At 38.1% G+C, this 22,805-nt stretch overlaps 1 protein-coding gene across 6 annotated transcripts in view; it reads right to left on the bottom strand.

Annotated features, from left to right (window-relative positions):
* Window positions 1-3,507: 3,507 nt before the first annotated feature.
* The window catches only part of cnot2 (CCR4-NOT transcription complex, subunit 2), a 188,197-nt gene continuing 168,899 nt past the window's right edge, over window positions 3,508-22,805 (bottom strand). For 3 of the 6 annotated variants that reach the window (XM_063057706.1, XM_063057704.1, XM_063057705.1), the window contains 5 exons: window positions 21,499-21,560; window positions 21,341-21,390; window positions 10,086-10,186; window positions 9,760-9,904; window positions 3,563-4,695 (listed from right to left, as the gene is read on the bottom strand). In XM_063057706.1, the coding sequence (XP_062913776.1) occupies window positions 4,609-4,695; window positions 9,760-9,904; window positions 10,086-10,186; window positions 21,341-21,390; window positions 21,499-21,560 (445 nt within the window). In that variant the 3' untranslated portion in view covers window positions 3,563-4,608. Of the gene's footprint in view, window positions 4,696-7,557; window positions 9,905-10,085; window positions 10,187-21,340; window positions 21,391-21,498; window positions 21,561-22,805 lie in introns of all 6 variants that reach the window. The other 3 variants (XR_010019158.1, XM_063057707.1, XM_063057702.1) reach the window with 3 other exon arrangements.

Below are 22,805 nucleotides of genomic sequence, written 5' to 3'. Positions count from 1 at the left end.
TTATTATCAAAGAACATATATGTCACCATATACAATCCTGAGATTCATTTACCTGTGGGCATACTTAACAAATCTATAGAATAGTAATTATAACAGGATCAAAGAAAGATCAACCAGAGTGCAGAAGACAACAGACTGTGCAAATGCAAATATAAATAATAGCAATAATTAGCAAGATGACGAGATAAAGAGTCCTTGAAAGTGAGCTCATTGGTTGTGGGAACATTTCAATGACGGGGCAAGTGAAATTGAGTGTAGTTATCCTCTTTTGTTCAAAACCTGGTGGTAGAGGGGTAGTTGTTCCTGAACCTGGATAATTTGAGCATTCTGCCAAAAAATATTTACTAAGATTTGTTCATAACCTCATCCACCTTTACACACAGCCATTAATCGATGCATGGAGTGGATTTAATTTGAGTCTAACTCATTGCTTTGAGTTACATTGACATTGTCTTGATTTTGTATGTCTGATTAAAACTTTTAACATCTTGACATGACTACAAATTACCAATACAACTGCAGTCTGAAACACTTGCTCTTGTGAAGTTAAAGATTAAAATAAACTGCCATTTTTTTGGATTAGATTATAGAGAACTTTTCCACAATTTCATAGTATCATTTATAAAATCAGAATTCTACTGAAACATCCCCACCAATCACCAACATACAGTAGGTTAGTTGATCAGTAATAGCTTGCTTCGTAGAGGACTATAATCTACATAAATTGGCTAACATATTGTTTCATAGTTAACAATGTTACTTTGTACAAAAGTACTGCATTTTGCTGTAAAATGCTTTGGGATGTTGTGAGGATGTTCTTTACCTAAAATGTCATACTAAATGTAGCAAATAGTTAATGAAGGTTAGACTTCACCTTAAATTGTTCAAGCAAATTTAAAAATAGTATTAGTGAAAATACTATTTATACCAGTCATTTAACTAAAAGAGAATAAGAAACAGTAATGGTTTGCAATTTAATTCATTTAAATCTGACTTACCTTCAGTGTAGCTATGCCTGCAAGATTCAAACAGCAGCACGAAACTGACCAATGGGGGTGGGGGAAATGGTAGATTGTTTTTCAGTCAGTTTCCAGTTTGATCTGGAAAATCACCACAAAACATGCAGTTCTGTTGAAAGACTAAATAGAGTAACATACAACTGATTGCTAACAGCCATGATAATGTGAATGCTGCAGTCAGCCAGATCACTTCTAGAATGACAAAATGATTGTCTGTACCACCCATAATAAATCCTTCAGCTTATTCCAGATTGAGTGTCATTAAATATTATCGAAAATGTTATCTTTATCAAGATTTTTAAAAATGTTGCAACTGAATTGCAAGCTTGGGAAATTTAGAACCTTGGCTAACATAATAACGTGAAATGTTTTTCTTAAAAAGCAATTAACTCTTTTGGTAAAGAAGTAGCAAATCTTTCTTTAGAAGTAAATATTCTTAAGGATATCACAATAGCCTATGAAATGACAGTACGAATAATGAAAGGATTTGTTATGGAACAGCATGATCAATTACTAATCAATTGTTCTGGCAGTAGTAAAACTTGCATTTACCAAAGGATCTCTGGAGACTTAGTAAGCTCTGTTTAAACTTTATATTCCTATTTCTTCACAAACTATGCTTTTCCTGAAAACGCGGCCTACTAAATTCAATACTGTATATGTTGCACAATGCTTTAAAACTTAAGATATTACATACACTTAGCAATGACTTTGCAAATATCCTTGCTATTTAATCATTAAACATATTCTCAATGTTACCCATTTGACACGAGACAACCCCAAGAATGAAGGCTAGTTCTTTATAGGAGTGAACAGGCATTACAATCATTTGTAAAAATCTCTATCTTTAAGATTATTGGATAGCTAAGTTATGCAAGAATAATTAGAAAAAAATAAGGGAGATGGTAGAAATCATAAGAACTCAGCAAGTAGAGCAGCATACACTAAAGCACAATTTTAGATACCAAATTTCTCTTTATTCATTCCCTGGCAATGATGTACTTTAAAATTGGAAAGAATTAATTCATTTTATTCAATATGATCTAAAACTTAAAACCAATATAATCAAGAGCATAAATAATTAGTATTCATTTTAGGTAAATATATTTAATCTATGTAACATTATGCAAAAGTTTCACTTGAAGTTTACATCTTTATTCCAGATTCCAGATCTGACAATTTTTTGTTTGTAAATTTTTACAGGAAGGAAAAAATAGAAGAGCTGGAAGAAACTACATCAAATGCTTAATACACATTAACTGTGTACATACATGTCTACAGGAAAGTTTTTGACTGCAAGGGGAAGAGAATGCAGCTTGTGTTGGAGGGTAAAAATACTTGAGAATATGGACCACTTTTCCTTGCTTGAACAAAGAAATGCAAATATTACATTCACAAGTTTCTTAATGCAGAAAATGTGGGGAAAATTTGTTGAGAATGTAAGTAATTTCAAACACTTAGATCCTGAACATTGTATAATTCTAGATACTCAGATGTATGACATGTGAGTCTATATTTGATATCATATTTTAATGGCCAGTTAACAGCATACAATCAATGGTGAGTTATTAGATATATGTTGATGTAAGTTATGAGATCTAACACAGATCAGTAAGTAAGAAGAAATTACTTTCTGAGCTGTGGACTTAAACACATACATTTAACCTATTTGATTCTCAAGGGAAGACAATGGAATCAGAGTTGCGGGTTTTGCTGCACAGAAATGGGCCCTTTATCCCCATTACATCATGCTAACAATTTTGTCTACATGCACAGTAAGTGGTAAACTTGTTTTAGTTCTTATGAACTGCAATATCTTGATTGGATATGCACAAAGTCATTCCTATAGTAGATTGTTGGATATCAATTCTGATCCTTTATGATGTGGTTACCTTATTATGACCATGATCTTTGCAGATAGGTACTTGATAATAAGCGTTTAAATTATTTTGTGATTTTATACATTTAATGTGGTCTTTCAGTGAACTTATGCACTGAAAGATTAAGAACTACATTCTGAGCTAATTGAAAAGATTTTCCACATGGAGTGACTGCTTATTCTTCCCATATTAAATAACACCATAAGAGATGGTAGCAGAATTTGGCCATTCAGCCCATTGAGTCTGCTCCAACAATCATTCATGGCTGACTTATTATCCTTTTCAATTCCATTTTCCTGCTTTCTCCCTGTAACCTTTGACAGCCTTACTAATCAAGAACCTACCAACTTCTGCTTCAAAGAAACCCAATGATTTGGCCTCCAGAGCCATTTACGGAAATGAATTCCACAGATTCATCCCTCTGGCTAAAGAAATTCCTCATCTCTAAATTAGAGCTACATAGCACCCTTGCTTATATTTATAAAGAGCACTTGGATGAAAAAATTCTGAATAAAAGCAAAACTTACCTGCAGCAATCTAGTTAACATAATGTTTGAGGACAAGCTTCACATGGACGCTCCAACAAATACTGCAAAGTTATTCATGGTATTCAACAAATTTAAAAATACAGTTTGAAAATTCAAATTAAAGGCAACACTGCAATTAGGACAGCTTTTCTACTTTATTACAAAGAGAAGAAGCTTTAATGTGGTCAGAAAATACAAGATTGATTTTTTTAATTATTTTTTTTCCTATGAAATGCTGCTGTTCAACCAGCCATTGTGAATTGTCTCAGTTCACTTCCTGAAGTCCCATCATGTTCAATTGGGTATGGATGTCCTTGGCTGCTGAAAATCTGGCCCTTAAGTGCACAGGGCGACACAGCGGTCCCCTGCTCAGCAGTTCCCGAAATGTCCTGTTTTCATGTATTGCATCCATGCACACCTCCGAAAAATGAGGTACAGCAGGGCAAATATTTTCCAAAATAGATGTCATATATATAATATATACACATTCGTACATACATATCTTTATTCATGTGATGTCCAAAAATTAAAAAAATGTACACTTTTATTACAAAATTGTAACAAAGACTGGACAGTGTTTTGCTCATTCTGGAAAGATGAAGCCCAGTGATACACAACCATGGAAAATGTCCAGAGGTCGTGGCAATAACGTTCACTTAGACAGTCAAATGTTCTTGCATTTAACTTGACAGAAATGCCATTCAAAAACATTAGGGGAAAGTAAAACGAACAAATCAAACGCAGGCTGCTTATCTTTCCAAATGAAATACAAGAGGATCTTCACATAAAAATGCACTACACATTTTTTTTATTACCAGTTATGCTACAATGAACAATGCAAACTTCTTAAATTTTTTACACTTTGGAAATTTAGCAATGAAAGTATTGTCGGTCCACTTGTCCTTTAGCAGAATAATCTGCTGATAGGCTGAAAAATTATTTTTGTGTTGTTCTTTTTTTAAACATACCCTGCTCAAAATAATTAAAAAAACAGAAAAAAATACAAATTCAGTTGTGTTGGGCAGCACATAATTACTAAGGCAGGACTTCAAAATGTCGATCCATCCACATGAGCCAATTGCCAGATCCTCAAAGAATAAAAACCAGGATGCCTGAGCCACTTCGGTTTCTGCAGTTTGAGTATTGTGCTGAGACAGCCATACCCCATGAACAGTTAAGTCTTTAGAAGGCTTGCTGAGCAGGGTTGTAGTTCAAAGATGATGGCAGATGAGGTCTTTCCTCTAGTTTATCATACTCCAGGTGGAACTCCTGAAATCCCAAAAAGAACAAGTTAGTAATGCAACAACAAACTTTCATCTGTGAGCAATACACAATTGGAGACACCTAAAGATGCAGACAGTGCATCTACATTTATTAGACTTAAATTTTACAGATTTTTAAAGGAAATTTCCCTAAACTTCTTCAGAAAATGGAGGCAACAAAGGAAAAGATTACTTTACAAAATGAATACACTTCTAAAGTACTACAATGCCTCCAAAGTGCTGTGAAATTTTTGTTAGCCATGAAAGGTGTATTATTAAAATAAGTATAGTAAATGATGAATGGATAACATGTCAAAGGTATGTTATGGAAGCTCTTAAAGGTGAAGAGGCAGAAAGATACAGGAATAGAGTTCAAAAGAGGAGAGTTGAAGAAGCTCGTCTCAGCATGGAAGGAGAGAGAGAGGGGGAGAAGATCGAGGAGAGGAGGGCGGAAGGGGGTGAAGGGGGAGTTGTGGAACAGTGAGGGGAACGTAGAAGGGAGGGTGTGGGAGGGAAGAAAAGAGGGGATGGGGAGTTGGTAGTGCGGACAGAGGAATGGAAATAGGAGAAGAGTGTTGGAGAGAGGGGAGAGTGGGGAGTGAAGGACAGGGTGAGTTGGGGAGAGGAAGAAAGGGGAAAGAGTGGGAGGGAAAGAGGAAATGTAATAGTGCGACAGAAAAAGTTGAGGCCATCAGCACTTTGTTCAAAGTGGTCAACAGTGGATGTCACAAAGGCACCCAAAGGCTTCAGTGATAGGGGAACATATACAGAGACAAAAGTAAAACATTTCTCATCATAGTTTTTGTCATAGGAATGTCAAGTTTGAAAGGATTATATTAAAACTAATCTGGATCCGTTAAAGGGAATGGCTCTGGAGGGAAATGGAATAAGTAGCAAAGGAGCCAGAATTGCAGATAGAATCTCTCGGATTTGAGCTGCATGAGTGTTGCTTATGGACAAACAGCCTGAGAATTAAAAGTAGTCAAGGTATCAAGAAAAGATGGTGGAGAGTTAAGATTCATTGTCAGTGTAGATGAAGGATCATGGGTTAGTGAACACTATAAATTGTGGACTGAAGCCAGAGCCTCCAGCAGATCTTCATTAAAGTGCTATTTTTCAGGAAAGTTTCTAAATCATTCTCCCTTCTCAAAGAGATGTTGAATATTCCGGAGAAACTTTATTCTTGGCAACCATTATTTGCTTATTTGGCTAATTATCAAACTACTTATCAAGGACCCATTTAAAATTAGCTGCGATATTTATCTTCATTGTACATTGAATACATTCCAAATACATTTTGTTGGCCATGAACTGTCTTACACTCCAACATGGGGAAATGCACAACATACAAGCAAGATAGGCATGAGCTAATTTTTGAGTGTGTTCACTCAGATGCAACATGTTGAGAAAGTGGAAGGGTGCATGAGATAGATAGGGGGTTTCAAATATGTGAGATGGGGGGGGAGATTAAAAAATACATTGGGATAGAAAGGAATGCAGCTGAAGAATAGCTTCATGGCACTGGATGATAGACAATAGAGGAAGATGTCACATTTAACAGGAAATGTATAAATTATTGAGCGTATTCACAGTACTTAAACATACAAGAAAATGACTTGCATTCATATAGTGTCTATGCATTTCAAACAGATCATGTTAGAAATGTAATTACTCATGTGAAAACACTACATACTGCACTACAAAATCGATGCAATTGGCAGCTTCTCTACCCCGATGGTATTCTCTTTTAAATATATAGGGATATACTGAAATTATGATCTCAACAGATCTGTATTATCCTAAATGGCTCAAAAACATAAGCATTGGCATTTTAAAAGAACAAAAAATGAAGCATACTGATATGTGGGAAAAAATCTTTGAAAACAGTTATATAATACTAAAATATAAACACGAAAAGGTCTGCAGATGCTGGAAATCTAAAGCTACACACTGAAAACGCTGGAGAAAATGAAAAACAAAACAGTTGACGTTTCAGGCCGAGACCTTTCATCTGGACCGAAGAAAGGTCTCAGTCCAAAATGTCGACCGTTTTTTCATTTCCATGGAGGCTGCCTGACCTGCAGAGTTCCTCCAGCATTTTGTGTGTGTTGCTTTGCATATAATACTAAAATATGTTTTGAGCTGTTATTTTAAGAAAAATGTTTTAGAACATAGCAAAAACAATGAAATGGAATGGCATTCAAATTATAGTGGTAGACTGACATTACCATATAATACCTTGAAGAAACAATCTGGTTAGCTTCAGAATTTTGTTTATTACCACTGATGTATGTCATGAAATTTGTTGTATTGGGGCAGCAGTAGAGGCGAACATAAAAATTACAAAGCTACAAAAATATATAAATAGAACAAAAGAGGGATGGCAAGATAGTGTTGATGGGTTTGTGTATTGTTCAGAAATCTTATAATGGAGGGAAAGAAGTTGTTCCCAAAATGTTGAGTGTGAGTCTTCAGACTCCTGTAACTCCTGCTCGATGGTAGTAATGAGAAGAAGGCATGTCCTGATGGTGAGGGTCCTTAATGAAGGATGCCACCTTCATGAGGTACCAACTCTTGATGACATACTCATGGTGGGCAAGGTTGTACCCATAATGGAACTGGCTGAATCTACAACCCTCTGCAGCCTTTCTCGCTCTTGTGCACTGGAGCCTCCATACTAGACGTTGATGCAACCAGTCAGAATGCTCTTCACTGTATATCTGTAGAAACGTTCAGGTCATTGGTGAGATATCAAATCTCATCAAATTCCTAATGAAGTAGAGCAGCTGATGTGCCTTCTTGCACCAATGTGCTGAGCTCAAGATAGATCCTTCAAGATGCTGACGGCCAGGAACTTGGAGCTGCTCACCCATTCCAGCATTGACCCCTCAACTAAGGGCTAGTGTGTGTTCTCCCAACTTCCTCTTCCTGCAGTCCACAATCAATTCTTTGCTCTTGCTGCTGTTGAGTGCAAAGGTTGTTGTTGCGATACCACTCTATCAGCCGATCTATCTCGCTCCTGTACACCGTCTGCGATTCTGTCAACAACAATGGCTTCAAGAATGGTTTGTATGATCTATTCAATCTGGTTACAATTCAACAAAAAAATCATTAAACCACACCTTCAGTAATGTCTGAAGTGGACCTGCTTGACAGGAACCTGAAACATTTTCAAAATCAGATCTGAAAGGGGAAAACTTGTGACTTCAGTAATTTTATTCTTTTATGAACAGCACATACCTTCAAAGATCCAGCAATTGATGCACAGTTTTTGAAAATTAGTTGGACCTTTCAAATCCTACAAAATATCACTTGATTTGTATCAAAATGCTGATCATTTCAAAGGTAAAAGATTTAATTTGTAGAAATAGAATAAAAGAAAATATTTTTCCAGCAGCATTTTCTTTTACTTAAAATATATTTGAAGTAACTTCAGTTTAATTTGCAAAAACAATTTAATTTAATGCTAAAGAATACAAATTAACCAAAACACCTTTTCAAGTTAAACTTGTACATACCTTTAATATATGCAGAAAATTTTGAATGGAAAGTGCAGTTACAATAGATACTTGGATGTTCTTCAATGGGGCAGAAAATGTTTGTGTTTTTTAAATACATTCACAAGTGACCTGCATCAGGCTACTCCATTAACTGGTACACCTCAACTTCAATATTGAACTAATGTGAGACTTCAATGAGATTTTACATTGGTCATAATTATACTGTAACTGGTCTTTCATTGAAGGATTGAGAGATTCTTATCTCAAGGAGTTTGCTTCTGTTGTATTAACTGCACAGATGCTGGATATGTGATGTATCTGAATCTTTTTTGTCCATTGTAACCGGTTGCAGTGAAACGTTGCTCTTTTTTTTTGCAGTAAGGTGTTTCAGTTTCTATCGGGTGAATACAGACTGAAACCAGGCACCAGTGACTATGAATATAAGTAAATTCTGTTTCATTGGGAGTCCTGGATTTTTAAAAACATCTCAGGATTTTATCAGTGATTCCATCCAAATTCTTTAAACCAATCCACTGGCCTTGGTTAAGACTTTATTAAGTTATAGTTTAGTGAGTATCATTAGTTTGGCAAGTGATGAACTGCTCTTGATAAACTCTCAGGTGCAATGCTTGCTTCATATCATTCAGTAGGCTTAAAAACAGGCCTTCACAAACTCAGCAGAAGTACGTCCTTTCCTAATTAACTTCTTCAAGCGCCCAGGTTGACCACCCTTTTGAAGGTGAATTCAGTTTATCACTTCCTTCAATAGGCAACCAACAAATATTGCATCATTCAAGACCCCCCCCGGGGAATCAGATTTAAGACCATTGAAAAGTTCAGGATCAGAAAAGCTATACTTTTGGACCAGTTCCACTGAAGTTTAAATATATCTAGGCTTGATTAGAAATTAAAAGATGGAACAATCATAGCAAAAGAATCCAACATAATTGCAGCTTTAAAGCATAAGAAGTCAACAGGTAATATTAGATTAAAATTTAAGTGATTGCAAAATATTTAGCTTAAAGGAAAAGACAAAATAAGCAGTGAGAAAGAATGAAACCATTTTATAAAAACTTAGTTAACATTGTAAACATTAACATTTCAGTTAAGATTATAGAAATAAATCTACTTATGACAGTTGATTATATGTGCTCCAGAATGTAAAAAGATACAGAGAAAGTGAGAGAAAATGAAACAAAACGAAGAATATTAAAGGTATAATGGGCCAAATACTTTTATATTGTGCGCTGCAATTCTTCTTCAGTCCGAAGTGGAAATCATTAAAAATCAAAGCCGAAGCCTGTGGCTGGAACTTGCTAACAGTTTTAAAGGTTAAAACATGAGCACACAAATCTAGGCTATTTCAGCTATCTTTATTATAGAGAACTACAGCTCAGATTTGCTGGTCAGAAAAGAAATACACAAGATTGCATACAAAAAACATTTATCTCCAGCAAACAGATAATGCTTAATCTCCAGTAAAGAAACATCATTAGTAATTCATCTGTCTCCTGTACAATAGGCCAGCTGTTTCTGCACTATATAAAATCAATTAGTACATCAGCTCTTACTTTAGCAACCTTTCTCCAGTTAAGACAGTCAAAGAAATAGTATGTCCCCCTTTCATAGGTGTTGGTCTTTACTGTTGGCTCCATTCCTGGGGCCCTGGTGATCCAGACTCGCTCTTCTTTGTGGTACCTCCAGTCTCGGTTAAATCTAACATTCATAATATGATAAAAGACATTTGTGAATATCAATCACATTAAACAATCCAACAAAAACATTAACTTGGAAAGAGATAAAATCATGAATCAGAATCATTAGATTTTAACATGCAAACTGTCTCTAAAACAAATTTAGATTGAACTAAAACTGTTAGACATTTAAAAGGACATACAACTCTACTGCTGCAAGCAACTGTAAGACATCTCCGCCATTCATGTAGTACAGATAGAAAAGGAGGTCTTCTCCGTAACGAGCAAGTTTTATTGTAGCAAGCTGTAAAGAAATGATAACATCAGTTTTATTTTACATTTTAAATATAATGCCAAAAATAAACAAGCTATATGTTATAAAGTAGGCACAACAAACTACAAGAAAATTCATACATTCAAATTCAGATAATATCACAATTGTTAGTTCTTCAAAACTGTGGTGTAAACATTGATTTTCCAATTTCTGGTAACCCACTCCCCTCGTGTTCCTTTCTCACTCTCACCAGTCCACACAATTTATCTCTCCCTATGTTCACCTTTTCTATCCCTCACTTTAATTACCCTCCCCCACCTAGTTCCATCTGCCCATCACCTGCATACCTATCCACCTAGGTTTCTTCTCCCTTGATTCACTTTTCCTGTCCCCTCTGCCTTGCATACCTGCTTATCACCTACCCCCACTCCTCTTATCTGTTTCTACCTATCACTCATCAAACTCTGCCTCAACATTCCCTCTCCTTGCTTCACCTGCCCACCACCTCCCTCTCATCTCGTTTCACCCATCACTGACTAGCCCCCCCATCTCATGGCTATCTTCCCTCTACACTCTCAGCCCAGCTGTACAGAGAACTGAAAAACTGAGCATCTCTTTGCCTCCACGTATGTCGCTAAGTACTTCCAGTAGCTTATTTATTGTTCCAGTTTACAACATCTGCAGTTTCTGGCATTTTATGTTACAGGGGGAGACTTTAAAATAAGCGAGTGGGGGCAGTCGGCACATTTTGCATGCCACAGTCCCCAAGGAGAAATTGCCAGATGCATTATTAGGCACCTGGCACGGGCAATAAAATAAGTTAGGTTTAAGCAGAGTGGCCATTGTAGGAATGGGCCAGTGTTGGAATGAGGAGTTGACGCTTTTGCTCATCAAGGTTTTGGTGAGAGAGGCTAAAGCCACAGGGTTTTTTCCATTATTTATTCTTTCTTACTTTTTTATTGTACATTTAGAGCAATAGGGATGGCAGACATGATCACTGGAATGCCTCTCTTGTGGGGTGTGTTAAGGCAGGGAGACCTCCAGTGTCCCTGACAATTATACCTGCAACAAGTACTTCCAGCGGTAGCTTCAAATAGACCATGTTAAGGAGTTGGAACTGGAACTGGAACTGGATGAACTCCATACCATTCAGCATTCAGAGGCTGAGGGTTTGATAGACAGGATACACAGAGAGGTAGTTACATCCAAGGTGCAGGACACAGGAAGGGGAAAGGGGATAGGTAGCCAGTGCGGAGTACCCCTGCGGTTGTTCCCTCAACAACCGGTATACAGCATTGGATACTGCTTGATTGGGGGGGGAGGAGATGACCTAGCAGAGGAAAGGCACATGGTCAGGTCTTTGGCACTGAGTCTGGCTCTGTAGCTCAGAAGGGAAGGGAGGCAAGGATGTGAGCTGTAGTGATAAGGGATTCATTGGTTAGGAGAACAGAAAGGAGGTGCTGTGGATGAGAACAAAATTCCCAGATGGTTTTTTGCCTCCCGGGTACCAGGGTCAGGGACATCTTGGATGGAGTCCACAGCATTCTTCAGTGGGAGGGTGAGCAGCAAGAGGTTGTAGTCTATGTTGGTACCAATGACATGGGTAGGATAGGTGATAAAGTCTTTCAAGGTGAGTTCAGGAAGTTAGGTGCTAAGTTAAAGGACAGGACCTCTAGGGTTGTGATCTCAGGATTGCAACCCAGGCCATGTGCTAGTAAGGCCAGAAAAAGGAAGATCATACAGTTTAACAAGTGGTTAAACAGTAATTGCAGGAGGGATGGCTTCAGATTTTTGGATCATCGTGCTCTCTTCCAAGGAAGGTGAGACCTGTACAGAAGGGATGGTTTGCACCTGAACTGGAGAGAGACTAATATCCTAACAGGAGGGTTTGCTAGTGCTGCATGGTGTGGGGATGGGGGATTTAAACTTGGGTTGCAGGGTAATGGAAAGCAGAGTGCCAGAACAGATAGTGGCATGGTTGTAGAGAATGATGAACATAAAAGGTCAGAAATTGAAAGGGCAAGCATGGTGGGACTAATGCTCTCAGCTGCATATATTTCAATGCAAGGAGCACTATAGGAGTCGGATGAGCTTAGGATAGGGACCAGCAATTAGTTAGATTTGGTTGCAGCAGGGGCAGGACTGGCAGCTAAATATTCTAGGATTCTGCTGTTTTAGACAAGTTAAAAGTGGGAGGGATTAAAGGGGGAGGAGTGACAATACTAGTCAGGAGAAATGAAATGGACCAGTTAGGACAGACTAGAGAGTGCTCCTAGTGAGGCTTTGTGGATAGAACTAAGGAATAAGAAAGATACTGTATGACCATGTTAATGAGATTATATTATAGACCACCCAACAGTCCACAGGATTTAGAAGAGAAAGGAACACAAGCTTGTCATGGTAGGTGATTTTAACTTTCCACAGATCGACTGGGACTCCCATACTGTAAAAGGGCTGGATGGGAAGAAGTCCCAATGGGAGAGTGTGCAATACTTGATCTCCTATTAGGGAACGAGACAGGGCAGGTGACAGAAGTTTGAGTAAGTAAACACTTTGCATCTGATGCTGATAACGCCATTAGTTTCAAGGTAAATATGGAAAAGAATAGGTCTGGTCCTTGGGTTGAAATTCTAAATTGGAGAAAGGCCACTGTAGTTTCACCCACTGAGGTTGGGTGAAACTACAACTAGAGGTTATGGGTTAAGGGTGAAAGGTGAAATATTTAACAGGTACGTCTTCACTTAGAGTGATGAGGATGTGGAAAGAGCTGCCAACGCACGTGCTGGACGTGGGGCTGATTTCAAAACTTAAGAGAAATTTGGATAGCTACATGGATGGGAGGGCTGTGGTCCTGGTGCAGGTCGATGGGACAAGGTAGATTAATGGTTCAGCATGGACTAGATGGGCAGGGGCATGTTCCTGTGCTGCAGTGTTCTATGACTCTATGCATAATTTGCACAAACTTCAGACCAAATTTATGTCCAGAAATAAAATACGATCACTGAGTATGAACACGCACAATAAAATATGATTGAAGCAGTCCCAAGTATACTTAATTAGTGGAAATAATTCATAAGACATGTAGCTTGGGTGGTTGATGGTTGCGTTGAGTTGTTCTCCAATTTTGCTAAGATTGGAGAACAACTCAATCCAACCATACTGTATTAGTGCCTAGATGTATGTCTTAGTCACTTTTCCTATTTCTAATTCCAAACTTTCTTCACCTGTTTGCTGCTCCAACCACCTCATTCAAACTTAACTGTCAGATCAAGGTTTTCAGCTTTCCTGATACATACAATATTTCTCTTCAAAGCCTCTGTTTTAACAGTTTTAATCACTTCATGCACATGAAAATTGTCTACGTTATTCTGCTACATCAATGCCCCACACTAAGTGAACATCACACTGTTCTGTAATGTGTATCTGCTCTGCTCCCCAGCTTTGAAGGAAAACCAGAAAATATACTGTCATCTAAACATCTTTCCTTGCCAAACTATTACATTTTCAAGTTTAACAATGGAATACCCAAATTTGCTATTACTTATAATAAGAACAGGGAGCATGTGTCTTTAAAACCTGAGCTGAATTATGGCTGTGCTTACAGTAAATTATTCCACGCGCTCAGTAGACTTCCTGTATGTAACACCATGGGACATGGACTAGTTATCAAAAATAAAAATTGTGAAATGATTTTAATACGATTCCTGCTTCAGATAATATATACACACCAAAATGCACAAATGACAATCTAGCAGACAAGACTAGAACTGACTTTAAAAAAAATTTAAGGATTAGCTTTATTTGTCACATGTACATTGAACCAGTCAGAAAATGCATCACTTGCATCAAGGATGTGCTGGGGGCTGCCCGCAAGTGTCGCCATGCTTCCAGCAACAACATAGCATGCTCACAACTTACTGGCCCTAACTGGTACACTTTTGGAATGTGGAAGGGAACTACAGTACATGAGCATCTTATGCAATATCCAAAGCAGTACTAAGGTTAGGAATCAAGGTTACCTTAGAGAACAAAGGACCTTTAACTGTCAGTCACGATAGGATCACAGCTCAGGGATAACAGTAGCACATAGGTTTCACTATCAGAGCAAGATAAAGCAGAAGTGGGCAAGAGACTTCTATCTGGCCATATAAAGATGTCTCTGCAACTTAACAGTGAGTTTTAATGGAATTAACAGCTACAACAAGATTTGATATTTATCTTAGCATAGAAACAAAGCATTGGTCTAATTATCAACAGCACTGCCCCTCTCCTCAACCCTAGCTCCAATCCCCAACCCTACCGCACTGAAGTGCTGAAAACAGTTACAATATCAAATTGGTCACCTTCCACTAACAACAACAATTTGCTGGAGAAATTCAGTGGGCTGAGCAGCACCCACGGTAGGAAAGGAATTGTAGCATTTTTGATTCCAAAACATCAACAATTCCTTTCCTCCCACAAGTGCTGCTTGACTCAGAGTTCCTTCACCAAAAACTGTTGGTTGCTCCAGTATCTAGCATCTAGCACCTAGCATCTGCAGTTTCCAGTCAGAAGTGATAGAAGCCACCCTCTCACCTCGGCTTGCCTAGCTGTACAGCTCTTCCAATCCAGAGATTTTTCTGATCTTCACTACCAAGCAGTCACACTGCTTGTCCCAGCTTGATGGCTCACTCCACAAACAGCCACACAGCGACAAAATCACCGTTTTATTGCAGTGGAAGTGCTGGCAAAGGATAGTGGTTTGCACATAGCAATCTGTAGCCCAAGTGGATGTCTTTTTACCCCCCATATATATAGTGAACCTACCTGTGAGTATGTTCACAAACCAGAAGGCCATAAAGAAGCACTCAGTGGGATACCAGTGAGTTAATGCAATTATTATTGTTATATACCCCTAGTGTTCATTTTTTCTGTGGACTGTCACTTTAAAACGCCGAGAGGATGAGACTGACTTTTGGGGCACTGCTGGATTTCTGCTGACTGCAAAATTGCTTGGCTACTATGGTGAGAGAGGTGGAGTTATTTGACGGACAATAAATGTTTATGGTTTCTCGCGCCTTGTTTTGAATAAGCAAGGTCAGATGATCCTCTTACAGACACACACATACACATGCTCAGAGTCAAGATGGTTTCAATCAATGGAAAACACCAGTGAGTGGGGTCGCTGGTTTAAACTTTCAGTAGCCCAAAAGGGGTGAGTTGAGATTGATCCAAACAACTCTCACGAAGTACTGCAACTAGAAGAAGTTTGCAGAGGGAGAGAGAAGGGGAGAGGAAGGTTTGAAACAGAAGAAACTTTGTGACAAAGAGGTCACTGTTTGGACTCTCTCCTAGTAGCCCGTAAGGGTGAGTTTGATTCCGTTCCAATACGTAACTGTGATTGTCACATAGTTAATCCACAGGAGTGGGTTCTCTGGTGAGGGGAAAACCTTTGTGAATACTACGTGTGTGTTTACCCTTTCTCTGGGTGTGGTAGTTCACTGAAGAAGGCACCCCTGTGGCAAATCACTGTTGGAGTTATTTTGTATGTCATGGAACTGGATAAGTGGCTATCACGTTGTGTGTTTGGGGTAACCATGTGGAATCTACCGGTGTGTCTACCCTTGCCTGGGTGGTGGTTCCCTTGAAGATGGTCCCCTTAGTGATAAGCTACTGTTGGTGATAATCCATACGTGGATTTGGTTTGAGTATCCTGTGGCCACCACTTTGGGATGTCCCGTAGCTGAATTCGGGTGTGGTACCACTTGTGTTGAAAGGTTATTTGTTGAAGATCACTGTCGGTGATACTTCGTGTGTGGAGTGGAACAACTTCGGAGATAAAACCTACTGCTATTGTTATTTTGTATTGCTGTTGTGGAATCTGTGGAATATTGATGTAATTCCCTTCTCACAACATTTGCCTTTGGGTTACAAATATCTCGCATTAATTAACCTGAAGATTGAACTGAACTTTCTTACATACCATCGTAAGGCTGTAACTCTTGAGCTTGAATAAGTTTGAGAGCTTTATCTCTACATCTATATATGCCTAACACCTAACTCTTGGTTTACCTGGTTTAAGTCACTGTATTACATAATTACTAATAAAATAGTGATTGTTAACTGCAAAACCAGACTCCAGATGTGTTCTACTGCTGCTGGTACTTTTAGTATTGCACGTATGTAACCAGTACTTTCCCCAGGGCTGCATGTATGTAACATTATCAAGTCTTTAAAAAACTATCAGTTAACAAATTCCCATTTCTATTTCTAGTGACCTAAACAGTCAAACATAAGATGTGTATTGAGAAGGCAGTGAAGTACTGTTTTGGTCCTGACCACAGAGAAGCTTAAAAATCCTTGCCTTGTTATGATCAAGTATGGTGCACGACAAATTGTTTGTGAAAGGATAAAACTTATACATATGGTTGACAAAGAGGAGAAAAGCTTTCAGCCACAAGAACATATGGATTATCTGGTCTGCTTGACAGGAAAATGGCAAATGCAATTTGTTCAAGGAGAATGCAGTATGTACTTAGGAAGGTCTAAAAAGGCACAGGTGTTAAAATAAATGGGAGGATATTAGGGGGTATAAAAGAACAGAAATACCTTGGAATTTACGTACACGGATTGCTAAAGGCAGCATAACAGGTTAAAAAGTCATGCTAGTCTTTATCAACTAAACCTTAGAACTTGAGGACAAGGAACTTATCTAGAGTTAACTCACCACAAGTTTGGCAACAGCACAAGCACAGCCTATAACTGGTCATCAGATTACAGCTTGTTGCTCTGGATTTCCAGCATCTGCAGAATCTCTTGCGTTTATCAGATTACAGGAAAGATACAAGCACTATAGAGGTTACAGAGAATTACAAAAATGTTGGTTGGACTGGAAAATTGTACTAATGAGGAAAGACTGAAGTTGTTGAGTTTATTTTCTTTGGAGAAGATCAAGGGGATACTTAATTGAGGTGTATAAAACTATGATGGGCCTCATAAAAGAGGAAAGATCTATTTCTCTTAGAGGAGTTGAAAACAGACCATAGATTTTTTTCTTAATCTAGTGAAGTGAGTTCAGAACTCACTGGCCAAAAGAAGCAAACACAGAAGCAGGAGCAGGCGCTGGACCATATTGGGGGAAGCGGGAGGGGGATTAGGATAACCATATAAGAATTACAGCACGGAAACAGGCCATCTCAGCCCTTCTAGTCCGTGCCGAACACTTACTCTCACCTAGTCCCACCGACCTGCACTCAGCCCATAACCCTCCATTCCCTTCCTGTCCATATAGCTATCCAATTTAACTTTAAACGACAACATCGTACCTGCCTCAACCACTTCTGCTGGAAGCTCGTTCTACACAGCTACCACTCTCTGAGTAAAGAAGTTCCCCCTCATGTTATCTCTAAACTTTTGTCCTTTAACTCTCAACTCAAGTCCTCTTGTTTGAATCTTCCCCACTCTCAATGGAAAAAGCCTATCCATGTCAACTCTATCTATCCCCCTCATAATTTTAAACACCTCTATCAAGTCCCCCCTCAACCTTCTATGCTCCAAAGAATAAAGACCCAACTTGTTCAATCTTTCTCTGTAACTTAGCTGCTGAAACCCAGGTAACATTCTAGTAAATCTCCTCTGTACTCTCTCTATTTTGTTGACCTCTTTCCTATAATTCGGTGACCAGAACTGTACACAATACTCCAAATTTGGCCTTACCAATGCCTTGTACAATTTTAACATTACATTCCAACTCCTATACTCAATGCTCTGATTTATAAAGGCCAGCATACCAAAAGCTTTCTTCACCACCCTATCCACATGAGATTCCACCTTCAGGAAACTATGCACCATTATTCCTAGATCCCTCTGTTCTACTGCATTCTTCAATGCCCTACCATTTACCACGTAGGTCCTATTTTGATTAGTCCTACCAAAATGTAGCACCTCACATTTATCAGCATTAAACTCCATCTGCCATCTTTCAGCTCACTCTTCTAACTGGCCTAAATCTCTCTGCAAGCTTTGAAAACCTACTTCATCATCCACAGCGCCACCTATCTTAGTATCATCTGCATACTTACTAATCCAATTTACCACCCCATCATCCAGATCATTAATGTATATAACAGACAATATTGGACCCAGAACAGAACCCTGAGGCACACCACTAGTCATCGGCCTCCAATCTGACGAACAGTTATCCACCACTACTCTCTGGCGCCTCCTATCCAGCCACTGCTGAATCCATTTTACTACTTCAATGTTAATACCTAACGATTGAACCTTCCTAACTAACCTTCCGTGTGGAACCTTGTCAAAGGCCTTATTGAAGTCCATATAGACAACATCCACTGCTTTACCCTCGTCAAATTTCTTAGAAACCTCTTCAAAAAAATTCAATATGATCTGTCAAACGTGACCTTCCACGCACAAATCCATGTTGACTGTTCCTAATCAGACCTTGTCTATCCAGATAATTATATATACCATCTCTAAGAATACCTTCCATCAATTTACCAACCACTGACGTCAAACTCACAGGCCGATAATTGCTAGGTTTACTCTTAGAACCCTTTTTAAACAATGGAAAACATGAGCAATACGCCAATCCACCGCACCATCTCTGTTTCTAATGCCATTTGAAATATTTCTGTCAGAGCCCCTGCTATTTCTACACTTACTTCCCTCAAGGTCCTAGGGAATATCCTGTCAGGACCCAGAGACTTACCCACTTTTATATTCCTTAAAAGCGTCAGTATTTCCTCTTCTTTAATCATTGTAGTTTCCATAACTTCCCTACCTGTTTCCCTTACCTGACACAATTCAATATTCTTCTCCTTAGTGAACACCGAAGAAAAGAAATTGTTCAAAATCTGCCCCATATCTTTTGGTTCCACACATAGCTGTCCACTCTGAATAGAAGGCATGTTTTTACTAGTACTTGACATGATAGGCCAATTTGACTCCATTTGTACCATAAATTTTCTATGATCTAAGTTTGCTAATGATACTGAGTCAGAAAGCACAATTATCGTATATGAGAACAGAAAATTCCAATGGATATACAAGTACTGTGTAGACAAAACTGTGGTAACTGGAGATAAATAAAAAAAGTATAGTCTGATCTGGAATGAGGGTGTAAGTCAAAACAAATAAAGGTGGAGAAAACAATGGACCTCGTGTTGAAAATACAGAAACACGCTGAATGTTGAAATAATGGTTCAGCGACAGAAATGTTAAGCTCATACAAGATTAGATGTTGGACAAGGTGTTTGACAGCACATACAGAGGAGCTTAAAGAAACATTGGTATCATTGGTTGATCCAAACTTTTCCTGAGAGTATTGCAAATCAAATGATTGTAAAGAGTAGGACAAGGAAGAATCAAGGGCAGATAATTGACTAGTATGAAATTATTGCTGGTAGTGCCTTAGCAATAATTTACCAATAACTTTGTTACTACTTCTGAATCATGCCAGCTTCTTTTGTCCAAAACTACTATTTTCTTCTATCACACCCTTCCAATATCATGACATCTAAAAGAACTGCAAAATCTCATTAACCTCTACAAGAACAAAAGAAAAAGCATTAGAACAGCAGAATCTCAAACATTCTCATCTACCTTCTTCACTTGTAGATAAGTCATCAACTTGCAGTTTGTTTTCTTTCCAGTTTATTGCAACCCTTGTTTTTGCTTATATCTTCACTCCAGATCAGACTATTCCTGATAATTGATCTCCAATTACCACAGTTTTGCCTACACAATATTTTTATATCAATTGGAGTAATATTCACATCACACTAGCACCACCACTATAGAAAGTTCTTTAGGAAAACTAAGGGTGAGCAGCACCTCTACTTTCTGAGAAGTTTGCGAAGATTCGGTATGTCATCCAAACTTTTGACAAACTTCTATAGATGCATGGTGAAGAATGTACCAGCTGGTTGCATCATGGCTTGGTATGGAAATACTAATGCCCAAGAACAGAAAAGTCTGCAAAAAGTAATGGATACAACCTAGTCCATTACAGCTAAAGCACACTCCACCATTGAGCACATCTACAAGGAGCTCTGTCACAGGAAAAGAGCTTCCATCATCAAGGACCCCCATCATCCAGGCCATACACTCTTCGCGCTGCTGCCAACGGGAAGGAGGTACGGGAGCCTCAGGACCCACAACATCAGGTTCAGGAATAGTTGGGCTTCAACTGTTAGGCTCTTGAACCAAAGTGGCCGACTTCACTCACCCCAACACTGAACTGATTCCATGACCAAATGATAAGTTATTATTATTTTGTTTCTTTAAATTTTTTTGTATTTGGACAATTTGTTGTCTTTTACACATTGGTTGTTTGCCCATCTTTGTTGTAGCTTTTCAATGATTTTATTGTATTTCTTTGTATTTACTGTGAATGCCCACAAAAAGACGAATGTCAGTGAATACGGTGACATATTATCAAATAAATATAAATATAAATTTACATACTTAATGAATTTCCAAAACTAAAACAATCCCTCCTTCCTACATACCCAATCATGCTCTTGAACACAGTACTCTATCAAATGTGCTACACAGTTCAAAGTTCCACTTAGCACCTTGTCATGAAGGTAACATTTCTTCTTTTTAATGGGCTGGAAGATACAAGCCTAACACTACCCTTAATATCCTTTTATACTTCCAAAATTGCATTGGAGCATTACAATATTTTCCTATTCCAAGGATGACATCGTAATCAATTTTAGTTCCCATTCCTTATCTCCATCTGATGTGAACTAAAGCATCAAAGCTTGGAGCTTGAATAAAAGAAGTGCTTGTCAATCCAACTGCACATTGAGCAGCCCCTTTACCAACTCAGCTATTGAAGAGCGAACAGCAATAATATCCATATACAGGTCGACCTTCACTAATCCGACTACCTGTAATCTGGTTCCTTCCATAATCCGGCACTGATTATGCTTAATGTGATCCTTCCGTAATTCAGCATTTTCACTAATCCAGCACTCCTCAGGTCACAATGGTGCCAGATTAGTGAAGGTCGACTTGTACCATGAGAGTCTTCCCCACAAACAAATTCTTCAAAATGAATCCAATGATACATACTTAACATTTAAGCAGCAGTTTTATCACTTTAACTTCAGCTTTCCAAGATGGCACAAACTACATTATTTAAGGTGGCTTTTTCTACTACTTAACAACTACACTCACCTTGTCCCTAATGTGTATGTTTGTTAGATACTCCGATGGAACATGAAAATCTGTGAAAGAAGATGATTGGTGCTCAGTTATTTAATAGCAGAGTATACTTTTGAAGGAATTAACAGATTAGAGATCCACTGGTCTGAATGAAAAGTAGTTATGCTCACCAATATCTTGAGGTCGACAGGGTGCTGACGCCCAGGGAGATGCAAATTTTGGATAAAGGTTTCTGTAAAATAATTTTATTTAATTTAATTGTGACAATTAATCACACAGATTCTTGATCTAACAAAATAGTGAGGTGCTGAATGTGACTCTGTGTACCCGTGTTACAGAAGTATACTTTAACATCCTTTAAAAAGCAATACATCCTAACTGAAAAATACATGAACATTTTTAAAGAGAAAGTTCTTCTCCTAGATGCTAAACAGAGTTGAATAGTGGAACAACTCCCTAAATATCTATAAATATATTTAATATTAACACTTAAAATAATTTCCTTCACAAGCATGGCCAAATCAATTGTGAAGAAATAGATAAGACCAGAAATGACATTACTTCTATTCCTGCTTTAAACACAATTGTACTAAAGTTGGAGAGCACTTTCCAGTCAAAAGTAACAAAATGAAATATTTAATAAGCCTTGCAAAATAGCACAGATGAACACACAATATGCCCTAAAGATAAACCTCCAATTAAATAAGTTGAAGATTTATTGGCATCATAACTATCACAAACACTACATACAGGTTGGCAAAACAAATCCCTATTTATAAATTAAAATTACAAATAAAATAGGATGATTCAAAGACTTTGGTGCAAAAAGCAAACTGGCGGAAGAACTCAGGAAGTTGTGCTGCATCTGCGGAGGCATGGAGATGGTCAACATTCTGGATTAAGACACTATTTATACTGGCTATCATTCAGTTCTGATGCAGAATCTTGACCCCAAGTGTCAACTATGTCATCTATTTCCAAAGATGGTGCTGAACCCAAATGAGTTCCTTCAACAGTTTGCTTGTGCTTCAGATGCCAGTATCTTCAGTTTTCTGTCTCTCTATTCAAAGAACTATACAATAGAAGCTCAAAAGGACACCCAGTGCCCTGAAAGGGACCCGAGGAGTTTAAGCTTTCACTTATAACCTATAGTTTGCTCCAAGGCACTGGTTATTATGTAAAAAAGTAATGCATAATATTTCAATATTTCATAATTGTTTGGACGATTTGTTATTTTCCCTTGTACATTGGGTGCTTGATGGTCCTTTTTTTTAAAAACGGGTTCTTTTGATTTTCCTTGTTTTGTGGCTGCCTCTAAGACAAATTTCAAGATTGCATATAGTATACATACTTTGATAAAAAAATGTACTTTGAACTTCGAAGACATAGGAACAGAATTTGGACATTCGGACCAACAAGTCTGCTCTGCCATTCGATCATAGTTGATTTTTTTTCCCTCTCAACCCCATTCTCCTGC

Source organism: Mobula hypostoma, chromosome 9 (genome assembly GCF_963921235.1).
Source record: "Mobula hypostoma chromosome 9, sMobHyp1.1, whole genome shotgun sequence".
Lineage (NCBI taxonomy): Eukaryota > Metazoa > Chordata > Chondrichthyes > Myliobatiformes > Myliobatidae > Mobula > Mobula hypostoma.
The sequence above is the reverse complement of the archived record's forward strand: the minus strand, read 5'-3'. Positions and strand labels throughout refer to the sequence as shown.